Here is a 16,701-nt window from a genome sequence, read left to right on the forward strand (position 1 = left end):
TTTCTTATTCTGGATCAACCAATCTTTTGTTGGCTGAGCAAACTTGAACAGCTTGTGCAGTTTATTGCATTTCCACAGTTTTTGACTGGACAGTTCAACACTTTGAATTAACTTGCTCAAATTATTGTTTATGATGTTGGTAGTTTGTAAATGCAAAAGTAAATCTGGTCAGTTCCTGACGATATCTGCTCGGAAATGAATGGTGATTTGGGAACTGGCACCTGTGGATTCAATAGCTTATGTAGTAAAGATGCTAATCAGAGGCTTGACTGTGAATGCTGGGTTTTCCTTGTCTCGATCAACTAACAAGTTTAGTGGCTGCAAGCAAGACAGAATGCTGAACTGTGATGAAGGCAGTTGAAAGCCAGAGGACTTGTATGAACAGAACTGCAATGTATCTGGCCTCTATGATTGCAACCGTTTAGTTGCTGTCATCAAAGACGAATCAGTTGGAAGAAGAAGCTACCTCTCTCGAAGGAAGGCAGGACTACAAGTTCAAATTGCTTGGATATTGTGACGAAAACAGACACAACCTCTTGGTGTATGAGTTTATGAGCAATGGCACATTAGCTAGCTTTCTCTTTGGAATTTCAAGACCTGACTGGAACAAAAGAGTCAAAATTGCACTTGGAATGGCAAGAGGGTTTACGTACTTGCACGAAAAATTCAGCGCACAGATCATCCATTGCGATATCAAGCCTCAAAACATACTCCTAAATGAATCATTCACAGCAAGGATATCAGCTTTCGGTTTGGCAAAGCTCCTGATGAGTGATCAAACTCGAACTCAAACTGTCATTAGAGGGAGTAGGGGATATGTTGCACCTGAATGGTTCAGAAACAAACCAATTACAGCAAAAGTATACGTCTATAGTTACGGAGTCACATTGTTGGTGATCATATGCTGCAGAAAGAGTCTTGCAATGGAAATGGAGAATGAAGAGGCCGTAACCCTACTGGACAAGTGCCCTCACTTATCGTCCCGAGGTACTTTTGGGATGTCAAAAGTATGGCCATACTGTTATAAGCTTATGTTTGGTTTCATATATATGTATGTATAGGCGCCTATAGAAACAGGCACACTGCGAAACCATGCAAAATCTATGTGCTGATTTTCCTCTTTGACTATGTCTTTTATTTTTTAATTTCTCTGTATCTCTATGTTTCAAGTTTCAACACGTAAAATTGTTGAATGTTTCTCTCTGACTATTTCTCTCTGTATCTCTATGTTATATTTACAATTATCTTGTTCCATGTAAAGTCTCCATGACATGCAAAATGACTGTTTTTCTTTTACAATTATAATTTTGGATGCTGACCGTGTTGTTCTGTTTTGTGTAGTTTTATAAATATGAATTTTCCTCTGAAAAAACATGAAGAAGGTTACACAAGGAACTTGCTTAGAAAAAGAGTTTCATGTTTTGGTGATCAGAATGGTCAACCACCATTAAAATGCTAGTTTACTCGGCAAGAGTTTCAAAAGATTTGCACTTCTTACTGATTCGGAGAAATATATAGTCTGATCATTATATATAACTTTGGTTATGAGCAAAAGAAAGAAACTTGTACTAAAAGCAAATAATGGCTTCTTCAACTCTTCTTGTCCTCAACTCTCTCCTGCTTCTGCTTCTTCTTCCAACTGCTTCTGCTGCCATTAACTGTGGTGTACAAAAGCACTCCTCTTTATCTTCACTTGATACAAATTCTTTCTGGGCTTCACCTTCTGGTGAATTTGCTTTCGGATTTCGTGAACTCCCTGGGAAGAATGGGAGTCTCTTCTTGCTTTCCATTTGGTTCAACAAAATCCCAGATGAAACTATTGTTTGGTCAGCAAATGGAAATAATCCTGCACCAAAAGGGTCATCAGTCAATCTGACAGAAACTGGTGAGCTTGTACTCTTTGACCCTCAAGGCGCAGAGTTATGGAACGCAACAACAAATGGTGTCGCAGTAGCAGCAGCTACATGTGCTGCGATGCTGGATGTGGGGAACTTTGTGCTCCTAAATGGAGATTCTGATCCAATATGGCAAAGCTTCAAATTGCCTACTGACACAATCTTGCCGGGGCAGATATTTGACACGCCGACCAACCTTTCCTCTCGAGAATCACCTGCAAGTTATGCTGATGGGAGATTCCTTTTAAGTTTACAAGGTGATGGAAATCTGGTACTTTACCCTTTGTCAAGGCCATCACTACACAAGTTTGCAGCCTATTGGTCCAGTGGAACAGTTGGTGGAAATTCCACCTTAATCTTTGATGAGGCTGGATATATATACATCAAAGAAGGTACCCAGAAAATCTACAACCTAACAAGAAAAAACTTGGGTGGTTCAAAAGAAGATTTCTACCAGTTAGCCAGGATTGGTCATGATGGAGTCTTCAGACAATACTATCACCCAAGGAAGGCAGGCTGCGATAACTTGACATGGGAAGTGTTACAAAGTATTCCCGAAGATATTTGCCTGGCAATCACGGGGGATCTTGGTAGTGGGGCTTGTGGATATAACAGCTATTGTGCTGTAACAAACAGTGAACCCAATTGCTTCTGTCCAGAAGGGTATTCATTCTTGGACCAGTCGAATAAGTACAAAGGTTGTAAACCAGATTTCCCACTTCCCAGTTGCCAGGCTAATGGATGGGAAGCAAGGCATGAACTGATAGAATTTAAAGAGCTTCTCAACACAAATTGGCCGTTGACGGACTATGACTTGCAGGTTGGTAGTGGAGTGGACGAGGAGACATGTAAGCAATTGTGCCGTGAAGACTGTTTCTGCGCGACGATCATTTTTGATGGGAAGGAGAGTTGTTGGAAGAAGAAGCATCCTCTGTCCAATGGAAGGAAAGATGCAAGTGTGGCTGGAAAAGCTCTGATTAAGGTACCAAAAGTTAATGTCACACATATGTTGCTCAATGAAAATTGCCCCTCGAAAAAAGACCAGTCCACTGTGATTCTCATCATTTCTGTACTATTGGGGAGCTCCGCATTTATCAATCTGCTTCTAATATTAGCCATCTCTTTAGCTATATTCTTCTTGTATAGACAAAAACAACTCAATCTTTCATCAGTTTCAAGCATGACAAGTTCAAGTGTAAGGAGTTACACATACAAAGAGCTCGAGGAAGCAACCGGGGGCTTCAAGCAAAAATTGGGTAAAGGTGCTTTTGGCACAGTTTATAAAGGGGTCTTAAAATCAGATCCCGGAAGATTCCTCGCTGTCAAGAAGCTGGATAAGGTAGTGCAAGAAGGTGAGAAAGAATTCAAAACAGAAGTGAATGCTATTGGACAAACTCATCACAGGAATCTAGTTCGGTTGTTTGGCTATTGCGATGAGGGGGAGAACCGGCTTTTGGTTTACGAGTACATGAGCAATGGATCTTTAGCCAGCTTGTTGTTTGGTATTTCCAGGCCAGACTGGAATCAAAGAGTGCAAATTGCATTGGGGATTGCTAGAGGCCTAATGTACTTGCATGAAGAGTGCAGCAACCAAATCATCCATTGTGACATAAAACCACAAAACATACTCATGGATGAGTACCTTGTTCCTAGGATTTCTGACTTTGGATTGGCAAAGCTTCTGTTGGTTGATCAAACGAGAGTAACTCGCACGGGAGTACGTGGGACTATTGGATACTTTGCTCCTGAATGGTTCAGGAGAGGATCAATCACTGTCAAAGTTGATGTCTATGGCTTTGGAGTGATGCTGATTGAGATCATCTGCTGCAAATCTAGTGTTGCATTTGCAGTGGGTTGTAATCAAGAGGAGGCACTCATTGATTGGGCTTATCATTGTTATACCCAAAGAAAAATGGAGAAGATGGTGGAAAATGATGAGGAGGCAAGAAATGACTTGAAATGACTTGAAGATGGTGGCAATTTGGTGTATTCAAGAGGATCCTTCGCTTCGACCGACCATGAGAAAGGTCACATGCATGCTTGAGGGAGTCATAGATGTCTCTGTGCCTCCATGCCCTTCAAATTTCATCTCATTTTGAACTATTTTACTGTTCTACATTACCACATGTATGTTTCTGAACATGTCAATGCCTTTGTCTGTGTATTTTTTGTATCCATATGAATAAGGACGAACTGGGGTGATGTTGCCTTTGTCCATTTTGAATAAAATCTAAGAGGTTTGAAAAGTAAGTTTGATGTCATTGTTCCAGGTAGTTTCTTGTCAACTTTGGCTGTTTTATTTTCCAGAGTTGTTTATACCCTGCAATATTTGTCAAATTGTCTAGTTTCATTATTGTCACAGATGAATGAAAGTGATTTTGTGTATTTACTTTAGAATCGAAATGAATGGCTGAAATAAGTACACAGTGGATTCTTGTTGATATTCTGATGTAGTCAACCCTAAAATTTTGGGATAAAGGCTCAGAGGATAATGAAGATGACGACTTCAGAATTGAAATGTTATGAATCACAAGAAAACACATTCAAGGATTAAGATCTCTATGCAAATGTAACATCAACTTAGATTGTTGACTTTTTCGATCTTCATTCCAATTTGAATAATCTAAGAAAAGTTTGTGAAGTAAGTTTCTTGTCAAGGTTGGATGTTGAAGCGATTAATCGATCCGCAAAATAGTCCATGTTTAAATTGTAGACTAACAAAAAATGAATTGTTAGAAAATATATCAAACAGAAATTAACTGATAACAGGGTTGCTGTTACATGACTTTTAATTTGCTAGCTTAGGCAGACAGTAGTATGAACTATAATTTGAAGGGCATGGTGCTATACCCGAACTCCCGTTAAAATTGTTTGAATAGATCAAAATGCATCAACCCACCCCATCATCACTTCCCGGCTCCGCCCGTGCAAACAAGTGACGTTCCTCATGATAGAAGGGCCCTCTTGATAAGCCTAATCAATGAGTGCCTTGTCTTGAGTTCTCTCAGCTGCAAATGCAATTCACTTGACTTGCAGTAGAAGAGCTCTAGCAGCATTACTCCAAAGCTATACAAATTAATTTTAACAGTGATTGATACTTTGCTCCTGAATCATTCGGGAGCAAAGTATCCATTAGTCCCTCTAATTCCTGGGTGTGCCGCTTTAGTTTGCTCAGCTAATAGAAGCTTTGCCAATCCAAATTAGGCAATAAGCTCTTCAAGTTCTTTCGGTCCCCTTCCGTAAATTTCTGGCTCCATCATTGCTTATCAAACTTGAAACTGATGAGAGATAGGAACAAAATACAGCTAAAGAGATGGCTAATATCAGAATAATATTAATGAATGCAGAACTACATGGTAGTACTCTGAAACGACAGTATCTCTCCTCTCAATTCGAAAATCCACTCACAACTAATAAATGTCAACTCATTACACATGAATATACGTATATGGATTTACCCAATATTAGATGAAAGGGGACGCCATTGAGATTGTGTCAGCGCTTCTACTAGAGGAGATTCATGTTTAGCTCCCTACAACATGCTCTTAAAGAATGTAATAGAGTTACGAATGTTTTAGCATCCTTGGATTGTATATCTAAGGGTGCATTTGATAGAGCGGTGACATTGATAAATATTTTATTTATAAAGAAAGATTCTGATGCGGGATCATACACTATAAATAAAATACGGGATTCATCTAATAACATTTACTCGGTATAAGTGCAACCCTCCACACGTGATGGGGCATGCGCGTTTCCTATGATATTTGACACATTTTTGGTGCAGGGAAACTGCTTTATTAATGTAAGTGTGCATATCAATAAATAAAAAAGTGATGTTAAATATTTATAGACAAAAAAACTGCGGTAAAAAACATGACAACCAATCAGGGATTCCAAAATGGGCTTCCCCATACAGCCCCACTCCTCCCAATAAGCGGACGGAACTCAAAACAATAATAAATTCATTACACAAAACGCTTTAATAAACAATTCGAGTCCGTGTATTTTCATTCCTTATTTTGTTTAATGTTTTTTAATTTTTAACAAAAATTATTAATTTTGTGCTCCTTCACTCTCTGTCTCCCGAGCTTCCCAGAGAAAAAATGTCAGTGCCAGTGCAGCCCACTCGATTCGAGCTCTAATTGATCAGTTCTGTTGTGATAGCTGAAGTTGAAACGACCAGGATTTGTCTCGCTTGTGGTGATTGGCAAATCGCATCGAAATCTCTCCGTCCGGACTGGTTTTTGTGTTGAATATCTGGGTTGCTATCGAATTTTAGGGCTCTTGTGGTTTCCGTTCTTGGTTTCCAGTGGTATTTCCTTTAGGACACGCTGGCTATGGACTACGAGCCCTACGACAGTAGCGGTGAGTTCCTTCTCAAAAACTGAATCTTAATAGCGTTTCTGGATCAAGTTGGGTTTTTTTTTAACTGGGTTGTTTGTGGGAATTGTTGAAATCTATCTAATTTCTTTCGTGGGAATTGAAAGCGGAATCAGTGTCTCGGGTTTCAGTTATTAAGATGCGAAATTTAGGGTTTTAAGTTGTAATTTTCTTAAAGTAGAGTTGAATTCCTGTTCTGCTTGTAAATTTAGGTTTGTGTGGTTTGTAGGGGATAAAGTGAGGGTTTTAAGCTGTAAATTTCTATAGTATAGTGGAATTCTTGTTTTTTCTTGTAAATTTAGTTTTGTGTGGTTTGTAGAGGATAAATTTAGGGTTTAAAGCTGCTTTTCTCCCAAAGATTCATCAAGTTCTTTATGATTGAAATTTATGCCTTTCTGAAATTTATCATGGAAGACTTCTCAAAATATATCAGATTATGTTGGATGGCTTAGTCACTGTCGGAAGTATTCAGTATAACCAAGGAAAAAGACAAGATATGAAGTCATTTGAAGTCTTGGATGTCTTTCAAACAAGAGACGGAGGAGGAATATGTGGGCCCTCTGTGTAGAACTCTTCAAGTCCTGGGTGACTCTCTGTGGCGACATTCTGTTGGGCATAATATAATTGCTGTAAAAAATTATTGGGTTCACACGTTGTGTTTTCATCCTACAATGAGCACTTGTTTCAGTAATATGTAGCAACTAATCACTAATGGAAGATAGGAATGGTTCTTGCTTTTGAAATTCATCTGCTCAATTGAGCAACATTTTGACGAAGACATCGATGGTATGGACTTCGTATCTAGATGTGAAAATCATGCAAACTGGTACAACCATTTACTTATTGGGAGACTTGTATACACTGGAGTTCTAGAGATAGCATAACGGTCGCTCGGAGTTTGAGAATGACGTGAGATATATGCATATAGCCTCAAGGGTTAGTCACATTAGGTGTCTCCTACAGCAGGAAGCATTCTTGCCCAAATTTGCACAATAACTGAGTTCTAAACTTATGTTTGTTCTCCTGAAACAAACCAGAAATACTTTTCCTTTACTGTATGATGTTGTAAACGGTGAGTGACTTTCAGTTTTCATTTCTGTTTTTAATCTCTTTGAAATCATTGCAGGTACTGATGATGATCTTCCTCCATCACATCAGAACAGAATGTCTAGAGGGGGACGAATAGCGGCTAATGGAAGATCTATAGCAGGTTCTGTGCCTTACCCGAGGATGTATGGTGAAACTGATATGGAGACCCAAATCCACCAACTTGAGCAAGAAGCATATAGTTCAGTTCTAAGAGCCTTTAAAGCTCAAGCTGATGCCATTACTTGGGTACCTTTTGTTTTATAAATTTTGCAGATCTAATCTCTTCAAATTTGTTTGATCAGGTTTATATGACGCTACATGACTGTATTTTCTTCAGGAGAAGGAAAGTTTGATAACTGAACTTCGAAAAGAGTTGAGATTGTCAAATGAGGAGCACAGAGAGCTTCTAGCCCGAGTAAATGCTGATGACACAATACGAAGGATAAGGTCTGATAACATCTGTTTGTCTGAATTTCTGCCGTTTTGGTATCTCTTGTCTTCTTATTGGTCCTATAATGGGTAATACCTTCAGGGAGTGGAGGCAAGCAGGTGGGCATCAACCTGGCATGCTTAGTACTGGTCAAGCAGTTCATGATTCAATGCCTACTTCGACTGTCTCTGCATCTCGCAAGAAACAGAAGTTTGCACAGTCAGTTCAACCACAATCGTTTGGTGGACCATCTCCAGCATTTCATGCACAAGCTGTTGCTGCTTCTCACCAACCATCATCATCAGCTGCTAAGAGAGGATCTATCTCTGGTTTGAAGGGGAAGAAGCAAAAACCGGTGAGCAAAATCTTATATTTATTGTATAGAACATGATGCAAGTGTATTAATCATATGTGCTACCTTAATTCTTACTGTTCTACTCTATCTCACAGGGTATGCCCGGTGCATCTTCGAAGTCTATTTCTTATACTCCCTCTGGTCCAAGTGGTAGGGGTCAAGTTACTCGAGTATCTTCAGGAGCTGCTCCTGAAGGAACTGGTTTTGACCCGTTGATTGGCAGGAAAGTGAAAACTCGTTGGCCCGATGACAATAACTTTTATGAAGCTGTTATAACCGACTACAATCCAGTTGAGGTATTTGTGGCTCTTGATAGAAGTTTGATGTCTTTTTCCAATTTCCTTTGTTAAAGAATCAGCATTTCACTCTTCCTATTTTTTAGGGACGGCATGCTTTGGTCTATGATATGCATACTCAAAAGGAGACATGGGAATGGGTTAATCTCTCAGAGGTATATTTGTTGCCTTGTTTCCATTACTTAGAAGTCTTACTTATTCTTGTCAACAAATGATGCTATGAGCTGCCATTTAAGTGCTCATAAACCTTTTTTTTTTCTGAACTATTTTTAGTATGATATGTTTTTGTTAGAGGTATTTAAGGAGCAATGATGGATGTGCTTACTAAAATTTAAAGGATGCATATTCTTGTTGCGATCAACTATTCACATAGTTATGTTTTGTTAGTTATATTACAGTTGACACTTCTATAATTTTTTCTTTGAGTGCTGAGTTTTGAAGAGGTCTTAGCTTAGGTTCTGATAATCCCATTTAAGGTTTATGAGTTACTGTGAGTTTCCTACTTCTCTCTGTTTCTTATGATTAAACTTCTAATACTGATTATTGGAAGAATGAAAACGATGAGCAAGTGACAAGTCTTGGTCCGGTGATGCAGGCGTAATTTTGTGTCACCGGCATATTGATGATACTTGTGTTTTCAATGCTTGCAGTACTGATTACTGCTACTATAATAGTGGTTTATTTGCTTGCATTTAATGTTAATCAGTTGGGTATTATCGTGATGCAAAAGAATGATATAATATTAGCTATTCAAAATGCAAAGTAGTGTGTAGTTTATGCAACTTTTGCTATAGTTGAATTATCCCTAGGAAATGGGGCATGGCGTATTTGACTTCTTCTATTTTATAATCCCTAGAAGGATGTCATGCTGGGTTTTGAGAGTCAGAAGTTGTCTAGTTGCATGAGAAAATTATGCAGCTATGCTACTCGTCCTAACAGACTACGAAATCTCAGACTTCACCACCTAGCAATTCAAACTAAAACACGTCACCTGTTTTCTAGCTTCAGAATCAACTGCTTCTCCTGAAATAATTAGTTTTTTTTTTTATTTATTTTACTTGAATGATGTATTTGTTTCGTTTCCTATCACAGATATCTCCTGATGATATACAGTGGGTGGGTGAGGACCCTGGAATATCTCGTCGTGGTTATGGTGGACCAGGTCATGGGATGAATAGGGGTATAGGCCGTGATGGAGTTCCAGGGTCAGGAAGAGGTAGAGGTGTCCCAAAAGGTCATTCCAGAAAAGATTTATTGCCATCGCAGAATGGTGTTGGAAAGAAAGCACCGGATGATATACGAATTCTTCACACAGAGACTCTGATCAAGGAGGTAATTGAATGTATATGTTTTCAGATCAACAACTATGAGCTGTTTACATTGTTGTAAATTCCTTTTTCTTGAGGTTATCAGCCTTCTTTCCTTGTCACTCTCCTTTAATAAATTCTATTTTCCATTTACTGAAAAAAGAGTGGTTTACTTATGCATTCATTTTCTGTTGTTTTTGGCAGGTGGAGAGGGTATTTTGTGCCAGACCCCCGGATCCTGTTGAAGTTGAGAAAGCGAAGAAAGTGCTGAAGGTCGTACGAGTAACCAAGCTAAAGTTTTCTTATTCTTATATCAGTATTTCTATCATTCTCGAAATTCTGCACAACTGAACAAGTTATTTTACAAAATAGGAGCATGAGCAAGCACTTATCGATGCGATTTCAAGGCTTACAGATCTATCTGATGGTGAAAGTGGTATGTTTCCTTACCTTTTTTTCCAGGCGCCAGAGTTTGTTCTCTTTATCTTTTATTTAGATGGGCTAGTGTATACCATGAGCTGTTTGAGCAACATATGAATATGCCACCGGTCTACTTTGTGTGCTTTGGCATTTTCACGACATAAATGTAGCTATATTAAGAATAATAACACTAAAATAAACTCATGTTATGAATGCAGTGGCATGTGCAATGCACATCCCATGTGGATTTTATACGTGTTCAAAATACTATTAGGAATAAATAATTTGAAAGCATCCTTGTCAAATTTACTTGGCAATGCAAGCAAGTTTTCCACGGTCAAGGTTATCTTCTGCTTATGGATTCCTAACCAATTGCTTTTGAACTTCCGTTGTATTCACCCAACATATAACTTTGGATTTTTTAAGATAGTTCGTTGCTTTTTTACATTGAAAATGCTTACATCTACATATTTTTCCTTTGGGCTTGCTAATGTTGTTTTATACAAACCAAAAAGTTGTAACTACCATTCAATTCTAATTGCACTATATAATTGGTTGAGATTAGCAAAAGAAACCCGTTACCCTTGCTGTCACTCAATCCTGATCTGGAAGTTGAAATTTGTAATGTTTTACCTGGATTGGTCCCATCTAAACACTGCAAGCTTTTCCTTTGGTTTCAAACAGATGAGGGTGGTCCTCAGTATTCGCGTGGGCATTCCATGGGTTGAGGATGACAGAAACAGTTTCTGATAGTAGACAGCATAACTTCACACTTTTGTTGCTAAAGTGGTTTTAGCTTGCTACTTTTGCTATGCCAACGAGGTTAATGGAGGGAGATTCTTGAGCCATCGGAGAGATCTGATTTTGAAGTTACTTTCATGTCTGCTGCCATCCCACAAAAAAGCATCTCCCAACATGGGATGACTATGGGTTCGGGTTTCTGAATTAGTTCCTACTGTAGGAAGGAAATTGTTGCAGGTCATTTGATTTCTTTGTTAACGTCTGCAGATTCACAAGTGAAAGGCCAATGCTTTCTAGGGTTATAAAAAAAGAGAGGCTAATGCTTTTGTAACATTATTATCTGATTAGCAATTTGCTTAGTACTTAATGTGTTCGTGTATAAAGCGTGTCTTGTGCTACCTCAATGGTACCCCCTCTCTGTATGTTTTTCTTTTTGGTCAATATGATGAAGCTGGGGATCAGTTCGTGCCGCTAGGTCTTCAAGTTCAACTCTCTATTAATATTGTACAACTTATCAGGCACCTGGGGAGAGTTGGGGCGATACAAGTATCTGGAGTTTACCATGGTTTCTCGTCATAAAAAAAAACAAAAAAAAAAGAAACTTCTTCAATGACGAAGCTTGTGCTTTTGGATTTAATTGTCTGTGTTTGTTGGCTATACGTATTGGAGAAATGCTACAAAAATGAAAGCACAACTAACTCCTATGCTTCTAATGAGGAAATGACTGATTGATGTTCTAAACCTGAATCTAAAAGACAATGAAACTTGATACAACAGTACCCTTACAAAAGACGTATTAAAACTTGCCCTAGCGGCAAGCCCAGACCCTTGCCCTACCCCATGACCAAGAGGAAATGGGTTCAAAAGAACAAACCAAAAGGTCAATTAGTAAAAATAATCACTGGTGATCACCAACCTAACATAATTTAATTTACACGGAGCCATTCATTACCTCCTGGATCTTTTTGCAGGTCGCTTCGTTTCCGCCACCCCATTTCCATCACTTTCCCTCCTCCGTCTCCCGGTGACTGTGGACACCTCCGCTGTTTTCTTTGGTGGCCTCCCAATGCTCCGCTTTGATGGACTGCCCTCATCCTTTGTTTGTTTTCTCTCACTGAGAGTCCTCGTCATCCTGTCCTTGCCTTTGTCTTTCTTGTCACTAATACTCTTCTTCTGCTCTCCACCACCACCACTACTGTTATTATTACTACCTTTACTGACACTCCTCTTCGACCCTTCCTGCGGAGAATTCTTCTTTATCCTCTTCAAGAAATCTGCTGCGGCTTTCTTCTTCTCCAATGCCAATGCCTCAGCTTTCTTCTTATCACTTTTATGAGTTTCCACCTTGTCATTTGAAGCTGCTTTAGAACCTGGGAGTATTGTGCTTTGCTTCCTGTTAGGAGTGGCACTGCTGGCGCTGAGGAGTTTGCTGCCTCTTCTAGTGCTTCTTGTACCAGTTTTAGGCTTGGAGTCTGGTTTGATGTTCAGTAAACTCTGTTGTTCAACAACAATTGGCTCTGTATCGATAGCTGGTTTTTTGTTGTTGTCGTCATCCTCATTGTCATCTCGGCTTTCTTGTGGATCAACCTTCTTCGCAAAGCTAGATGAGAGAGAAGACTTCGATGAGATTGAACTACGCTTGCGACAAACTACAATGGGTGCTGAAGATTTTTGTCTCGCGAGCAATGAATCGGACTTCTCAAGTTCAGGCTTGGGTTGAGAGGGAACACTGGCTGTTTTCTGCGTAGAATCAGATTTCTGGGTTTCCTTTCTCATTTCAGCTGAAACAAGGGTGAGCAGTTCGCAAGCGGCAAGCCATTCTTGGGAGGATTTGGGGAAGAAAACAATGGCATTGTTGAAGAGAAGTAAAAGATCTCTGTAGAATGAAAGAGTGCAAAATTTGTAAGAGCCTTGGTCCAGTCTAGCTTGTATTGTTCCCAGATCCATATGCTGCTTAACCATATTCCTGTATTCCTCAGTTTCCTGCACATTTATATGTATATATTACATCAGTGTATCTCTCTTTGTTCAAATAAATCAAACAGAAAATGTACATGATGCTTAATTTGTAAGCAGAAACACACTGAAACCACTAATTAGAGTGATAAAAATGGTGTGTATCATCACCCATAATTTTGTAAGCAGGAAAAAGGCCAAAGGAAATTAAACAAATACATATTTTGTTAGATAAGGAAACATAATTAGTAATTGCTTTGAAAGAAAATAAGTTATCCAAAACTTTATTTCTCATTCAAAGACGGAATATTTTTGACCAAAAGACCATACACCACGAACGGTTGCATTCCCGCTATTAAAGTCTTTCTTTAATTTTCGTAATTTACACTTTAGTTTTAGTTATAAAATTTAAAAATAGTTTTTATTCAATTTCTTTTCAATTAAAATAATTATTAGACAGAATTTCTTTTCCATTAAAATAATTAATAGATATAATTTATTTTCTATCATCCTCTTATGGAGGGGTGACAAAAAATCGATTTTGGAACAAACAACACGTGTTTACGAAATATTTACATGTCCGGACGTATTTAATTGACCAAACCCAGATTGATTTAAATCCAAACAAATAAACCGGACAACAATCTAATGCAGGTTAGGGTCCAAACAAGTAAACCGAATAAAATTTATGTATTTAGATTTTGAACCCTGACCCGTTTTTAAATTGGACAAGAATTTTGTATTTAAACTTATATTTCAAACATAAAACTTATGTTCAGACTTGGTTTAATCGGAGTCGAAAAATTCGATCATTCACACAAGACAAAATTTTGTTACCCCTACTCTTATGTCTGCTTGGACAAATAAGGAAATGCATAGGATGTTTTTTGAAAAATGAAAAAACAATGGGTCTGATCGGACGGCTATGATAGATTGTAGGGTTAGATCATAGATACACCTGCCACGTATATCCCACACACGTAGTTAGGTTAGTCATTTGCTTTGTTACAAGACAAGAAAAGACTAATTTATTGAAATTAAACCACAAAATATGAATAAATCTAAAAAATGAGAATTACTAACAAAAAATTCATTAATAAAAATATAATTTTTTCTTATTGAGAAAAAAATTTTAAATTTTTTTTTACAAGAAATAAAAAAGAAAAAGAATTGTACCTGGCTTTCGAGGCGGCAATCAAACAGAGGACCGTGTTGAGATGACCTGATCGAATCCAGAACCTGGATCAACGGCTGTGATTTAACAGGCACTTGTTTGACGCTATCACCGGAAACGGCCCTTCTCTTCCTCACCTTCCGCTTCCTCTTACTTCCTAAACTCGCCGAGCTCTGCACGTCACTGCTCATCTGCGTTACCGAGTCATCTTCTCCATCCGGTTTCGAGTTCGAACCGCTCAAAACCGGTCGCGGCTCATCTCCACCGGTTTGAACCGGTTCGGGTTCGGACTTGACCATTTCCTTTTCGATTGCTTTCCTGTTCGAACCGGTGGAATTGGATCCGTTAACAGACCGGTTTTCCCGGTCGGAATCCTCGCCTGGAATCAACTTCCGGTTCTCAACTTTCACCGGCATCTCCAGTCGCTCTCCACCTTTATCGTCGCCTCGTTTGTCGTTTTCTGATCTCTCTTCTTCCAGATCTGGTTTCTCTCGTATGTTTCCGTTCTCTTCTCGCAATCCTCGCTCTCGTTCTCGCTCTTCCTCCAGTCTCTTCACTCTCGACTGCAAAGACCTAGAATCACAGATCAAACTCCGGGTCAGATCCAGTAAATTTTTAAAAAAATAATTCAAAAATCGGAAGAAAAAAATTACGAGGAGATTTACAAGATGGAGACATCGTATCGTTGGACCTCTTGTTTCAGCTCGGCAACGCGGATCTTCCTCAGCTCTTCGAGCCAAGGCACGTCGTCAACTTTGTCACCTTCCGCCACCTGTTCGCCATCGGGCTTGGCCGCTGGTGTGGTGAATCTTCGCTTGAGGTCGTGGTACTTGAGTTTACAGTGGTGAGCGGTGGTAAGGATGTGGGGGAGAGAGGTCCGGGTCTGAATCTCCATGGAGACGGAGTCCCAGTCCTTGTAACCGTGTCTCTTGACGGCGCACGCTAGCAGCAGCTCCTCCCAGGTACTCCATGTTTGGTTTTGGTTTTGGTTTTGGTTTTGGTTTTCCATGATGAAGATGATGATTGGGTGCGTTGGTTGTGTAATTCTATTCCCGTCCCTCCATTTTCGTATTGCTTTTGAAAAACAAAATTTTTTACAAAAATTAGGGTTTTATTTTATGTTACTGTTTAAATTTATATTTATATATGTTTTTTTGGCTCGTTTTCCACACAAATCCGATATATCTTGGTTTTCGAATGATTTATTATGTTATTCTTTGTGAATTGCTCCTATATTATGGAAATTCCAATGCTTGTCCGTGCTGGATTTCTGTCCGTTGACGAAAATACCCCTTAATTTTGTTGACTTTTCTTGTTCAATTAGGGGTAAAAAGGGAACTTTGACCCGTTTAGGGGTAAAAGTAAAACAAAAAAGCACAGGCTGCCTAAAGGTGGATGTTTGGGTGTGTATTATTATGTTCAGATTAGATAAATTAATTTTAACACTTTATGTTTGGTCGAAATTCAGAACAATCGATTCCCAATTATATATGAAATCCAAAGTCCATTACTTTTTCTATAACCGACACCATACAAATTTATCTTTTAGATATTCGATACTAATCTAAACTCAAATACGGCATGGGAGCAGAGGAATTGTAAGGTTGGATTCTATACTCCGCAATTTATTAAAAAGACTTAATTTTGCAAAAAGTGATATATTTATAGATAACGCATCTCTCTATGGTATTGGGAACTAATTCTCATTTTGATTTGATTCGTCTAAGATTAGGTAAGACTGTAAGAGAAAATATTCTCACTTATTGATATGAATTATTTTAATTCAGATAAGCCAGCCAAAAGTTTTTTTTTTTTTTTTTTTATGAGCTTTGGACAAGTAGACAACACATTATTTGAGTGTATTGGATTGTAATTGGAGATGGCCAACTAGCCAAGGAAAATGCAACCCATGTTAGTATGTTTGGCTCGAAATTTAAGTTATAAAAAGGATAATTGAATTTGATTCATTGCTTTTATTTCAGTTTAAAATCTAATTAAAATAATAAAAACCAATGGATTTTGATTTGAGTGTTGGTTACCTAAACTAAACTAAACTAAAACCAAACCATGACAAGATACTATCAAAAATGACAAAAGATATGAACAATCAACACTAAAGTTGTCGAGAAGGCTAAATATTTTATACACAGTGCTTAATAAAAGGATAATTGTTTTAAGTGTAAAAATACTTGGAGTTCGAGGTGCAAAGTGCAAACAAGGGGGGTGGATGTAGTTTTTTGGAAGTAGTTGAATGGACCCAATTGACAAAGATAGATTCTTGTGGTCCAATTTCGTAATAACCGACTATTCGAAGGAAAAGTCAATTTAGCCCTATAGCTGATTAATAAGTGCCAACTCCAAGAGAGGGGCCACATATGGAAGTAATTAAAGACAAATAAATTTCTTAAAAAATCATTTTTTTTTTATAATAAAGTCACCTATTCCGACCCAAATAATCATCAAATATAAAAAATCCAAAACTCTTCAAATATCTTTAATCAAACTTCTTTCATAGCCTAATTTTCATTTTGCATTTTCGATTTTCACTCTCCTCCGAGATCAGATTTTGCATCCGAGAGAGATGATCGTCATTTTCTGTTGCCTTATTTGTTACTGCATCATGGGAGGCCTAATTTTATGATTTGGTAGAGCAAA

At 38.4% G+C, this 16,701-nt stretch overlaps 4 protein-coding genes across 4 annotated transcripts; 3 read left to right on the forward strand and 1 right to left on the reverse strand.

The window, feature by feature from the left end:
* The first annotated feature begins 49 nt into the window (after positions 1-49).
* LOC119999812 (G-type lectin S-receptor-like serine/threonine-protein kinase LECRK1) lies at positions 50-1,331 on the forward strand. Its single transcript, XM_038847570.1, has one exon. The coding sequence runs from the start codon at positions 552-554 to the stop codon at positions 1,059-1,061; it is 510 nt and encodes a 169-aa protein (XP_038703498.1). The 5' UTR covers positions 50-551; the 3' UTR covers positions 1,062-1,331.
* A 16-nt stretch (positions 1,332-1,347) lies between these two features.
* On the forward strand, positions 1,348-4,243 carry LOC119999775 (G-type lectin S-receptor-like serine/threonine-protein kinase LECRK2). Its single transcript, XM_038847522.1, has one exon. The coding sequence runs from the start codon at positions 1,582-1,584 to the stop codon at positions 3,856-3,858; it is 2,277 nt and encodes a 758-aa protein (XP_038703450.1). The 5' UTR covers positions 1,348-1,581; the 3' UTR covers positions 3,859-4,243.
* Positions 4,244-5,945: 1,702 nt separating this feature from the next.
* On the forward strand, positions 5,946-11,320 carry LOC119996789 (protein EMSY-LIKE 3-like). The gene is made up of 10 exons (XM_038843589.1): positions 5,946-6,263; positions 7,405-7,613; positions 7,705-7,814; positions 7,900-8,152; positions 8,248-8,448; positions 8,535-8,603; positions 9,541-9,780; positions 9,960-10,028; positions 10,128-10,191; positions 10,860-11,320. The coding sequence occupies exons 1-10, from the start codon at positions 6,236-6,238 to the stop codon at positions 10,901-10,903; spliced, it is 1,287 nt and encodes a 428-aa protein (XP_038699517.1). The 5' UTR covers positions 5,946-6,235; the 3' UTR covers positions 10,904-11,320.
* A 279-nt stretch (positions 11,321-11,599) lies between these two features.
* On the reverse strand, positions 11,600-15,220 carry LOC119996781 (ABC transporter F family member 4-like). The gene is made up of 3 exons (XM_038843577.1): positions 14,712-15,220; positions 14,049-14,619; positions 11,600-12,899 (listed from the first exon to the last, which is right to left on the reverse strand). Exons 1-3 carry the CDS (start codon positions 15,053-15,055, stop codon positions 11,865-11,867), a joined length of 1,950 nt encoding a protein of 649 aa, XP_038699505.1. The 5' UTR covers positions 15,056-15,220; the 3' UTR covers positions 11,600-11,864.
* Positions 15,221-16,701: the final 1,481 nt, after the last annotated feature.

Source organism: Tripterygium wilfordii, chromosome 1, assembly GCF_013401445.1.
Source record: "Tripterygium wilfordii isolate XIE 37 chromosome 1, ASM1340144v1, whole genome shotgun sequence".
In the NCBI taxonomy this organism is placed as follows: domain Eukaryota; kingdom Viridiplantae; phylum Streptophyta; class Magnoliopsida; order Celastrales; family Celastraceae; genus Tripterygium; species Tripterygium wilfordii.